Genomic DNA, 1,995 nt, shown 5'->3' with positions numbered 1-1,995 from the left:
GGGGGCTGTTGGTAGAGATGTTGGTCAAACAGTATAAACTTCCAGATGTAAGATGAATAAGTTCTGGGGATTTAATATACCACATGGTGATTATAGTTAATAATGCTGATTATATACTTGAAAGTAGCTAATAATGTTGATTATATACTTGAAAGTAGCTAAGAAAATAGACTTACAAGGGACTTTAAAAAAATTAGAGTGGTCTGAATCAGAACTTCTGAGTTACACGCCCAGCTTTTAAATGAATCTAGCGGAGAGGAGAGTCTGCCACTTCAGAAAGATGAATTGTGTGATGATATGATTTTGTAATACCTCTAATTTACATTTTATGTTGCATTTTTAAACAAGTTACAGGTTTTCTAAACCTGAAATGCATATATTCAGGCAATATGTATCTAGTTAAGTTGATGAATTTCCGTGAGCCCAGTGGTTTAGTTTATTCCAGGCACATTTCATTAGGACAAGAAATTAAGGTTTGTAAAAAAAAAAAATACAGGAGAAAAGAGATGTCTATTGTTGGTTGGTTTGCGATAATCTATGCATGAGAATATATATGTGAGACTTACAAAAGAAATTTAATATTGTTCCAGGAAGCAAGCAGAGCTAAATTATGCAATATATATTAATACCTTCCCTTTTATGCATTTGGATAAAAAGTGTATTATATTGCTTATATTTTAGGTAGAATTTTGAGATCCAGATAAAGATTCCTGGGAAATTTCCTTTTGGGGATCTTACATGTACACATTTGTGTTCCTCCCGTTGGCAGCTTCTGAATCAAAGTCACTATTGTTAGAACATTAATATGTTTAGCAAGAAATTATTCACTTACATATAAGTGATTTTAAGTTAAGAAGTCTCTTGGGCATATATATCATCACCGTTTTCCAGTAGAGATCCATAGAAAATCATTACATAAACATTTTACTATTTTACCTTGAAATTTCCTTATTTGTAAACAAACACTTCTGTTCACAGGACAGAACAATTCCTGTCTTATTTGGATTTATTGAATATGAAAAGCTTTATTAGAACTGTAAGATCTGGCCAATGAAATATATGCTTTTTGGCAGCATTTAAACTTAACCAAGGAAAGAAAGCCAATATAATATTATTGGCAACTTTTTAGATTTTCCCAAGAGAATTTTTTTTAAATCCCGAATTGAAATATTAAGACCAGCTTTTTAAATCTTTCATTTGACTGCATCCAAACTTCTACTGACTTGACTAGCCCTTTACATCCTCCTTACACTGAAGAATGGTAACAGGTTTTTGCTCTTAGGTCTGGGTTAGGGCTCTTCTTTTCCCTTAAATTCTGACCTTCAGAGCAGAGATAAGGAATGTTAAAGGGATCCTGAACTCTCACTCCATTTGAGCAAAATATGATGACATATTTTTCAAGTGAGTTATGAGTGCTTTCATTTACTCAGGTGGGCAGATCAACCGAGAGCCCCATTGACTTCGTCGTCACAGACACAGTTTCCGGCGGTCAGAACAGTGACGAAGCCCAGATCACACAAAGCACCATATCCAGGTTTGCCTGCCGGATTGTCTGTGACAGGAATGAGCCTTATACAGCACGGATATTCGCAGCTGGATTTGACTCTTCCAAAAACATATTTCTTGGAGTAAGTACTATTAAGTACCTTGTTTCAAGAAAAGCACCCACACAGACACAGTTTCCGGCGGTCAGAACAGTGACGAAGCCCAGATCACACAAAGCACCATATCCAGGTTTGCCTGCCGGATTGTCTGTGACAGGAATGAGCCTTATACAGCACGGATATTCGCAGCTGGATTTGACTCTTCCAAAAACATATTTCTTGGAGTAAGTACTATTAAGTACCTTGTTTCAAGAAAAGCACCCACTGTCTGGCCAGTGTTGCTCAGTGGTTGAGCATTGACCTATGAACCAGGAAGTCATGGTTTGATTCCCAGTCAGGGCACATACCCAGGTTGTGGGCTCGATCCCCAGGGTGGGGCCTGTAGGAGGCA

General features: G+C 37.1%; 1 protein-coding gene across 1 annotated transcript in view; it reads left to right on the top strand.

The window, feature by feature from the left end:
* PELI2 (pellino E3 ubiquitin protein ligase family member 2) overlaps positions 1-1,995 on the top strand; it is a 123,745-nt gene that overhangs the window by 109,328 nt on the left and 12,422 nt on the right. Inside the window, exon 5 of the mRNA XM_015566524.1 lies at positions 1,431-1,628. Coding sequence (XP_015422010.1) covers positions 1,431-1,628 — 198 coding nt within the window. The remainder of the gene's footprint in view (positions 1-1,430; positions 1,629-1,995) is intronic.

This window comes from Myotis davidii, unplaced genomic scaffold, assembly GCF_000327345.1.
Source record: "Myotis davidii unplaced genomic scaffold, ASM32734v1 scaffold281, whole genome shotgun sequence".
NCBI classification, from domain to species: Eukaryota; Metazoa; Chordata; class Mammalia; order Chiroptera; family Vespertilionidae; genus Myotis; species Myotis davidii.
The sequence above is the reverse complement of the archived record's forward strand: the minus strand, read 5'-3'. Positions and strand labels throughout refer to the sequence as shown.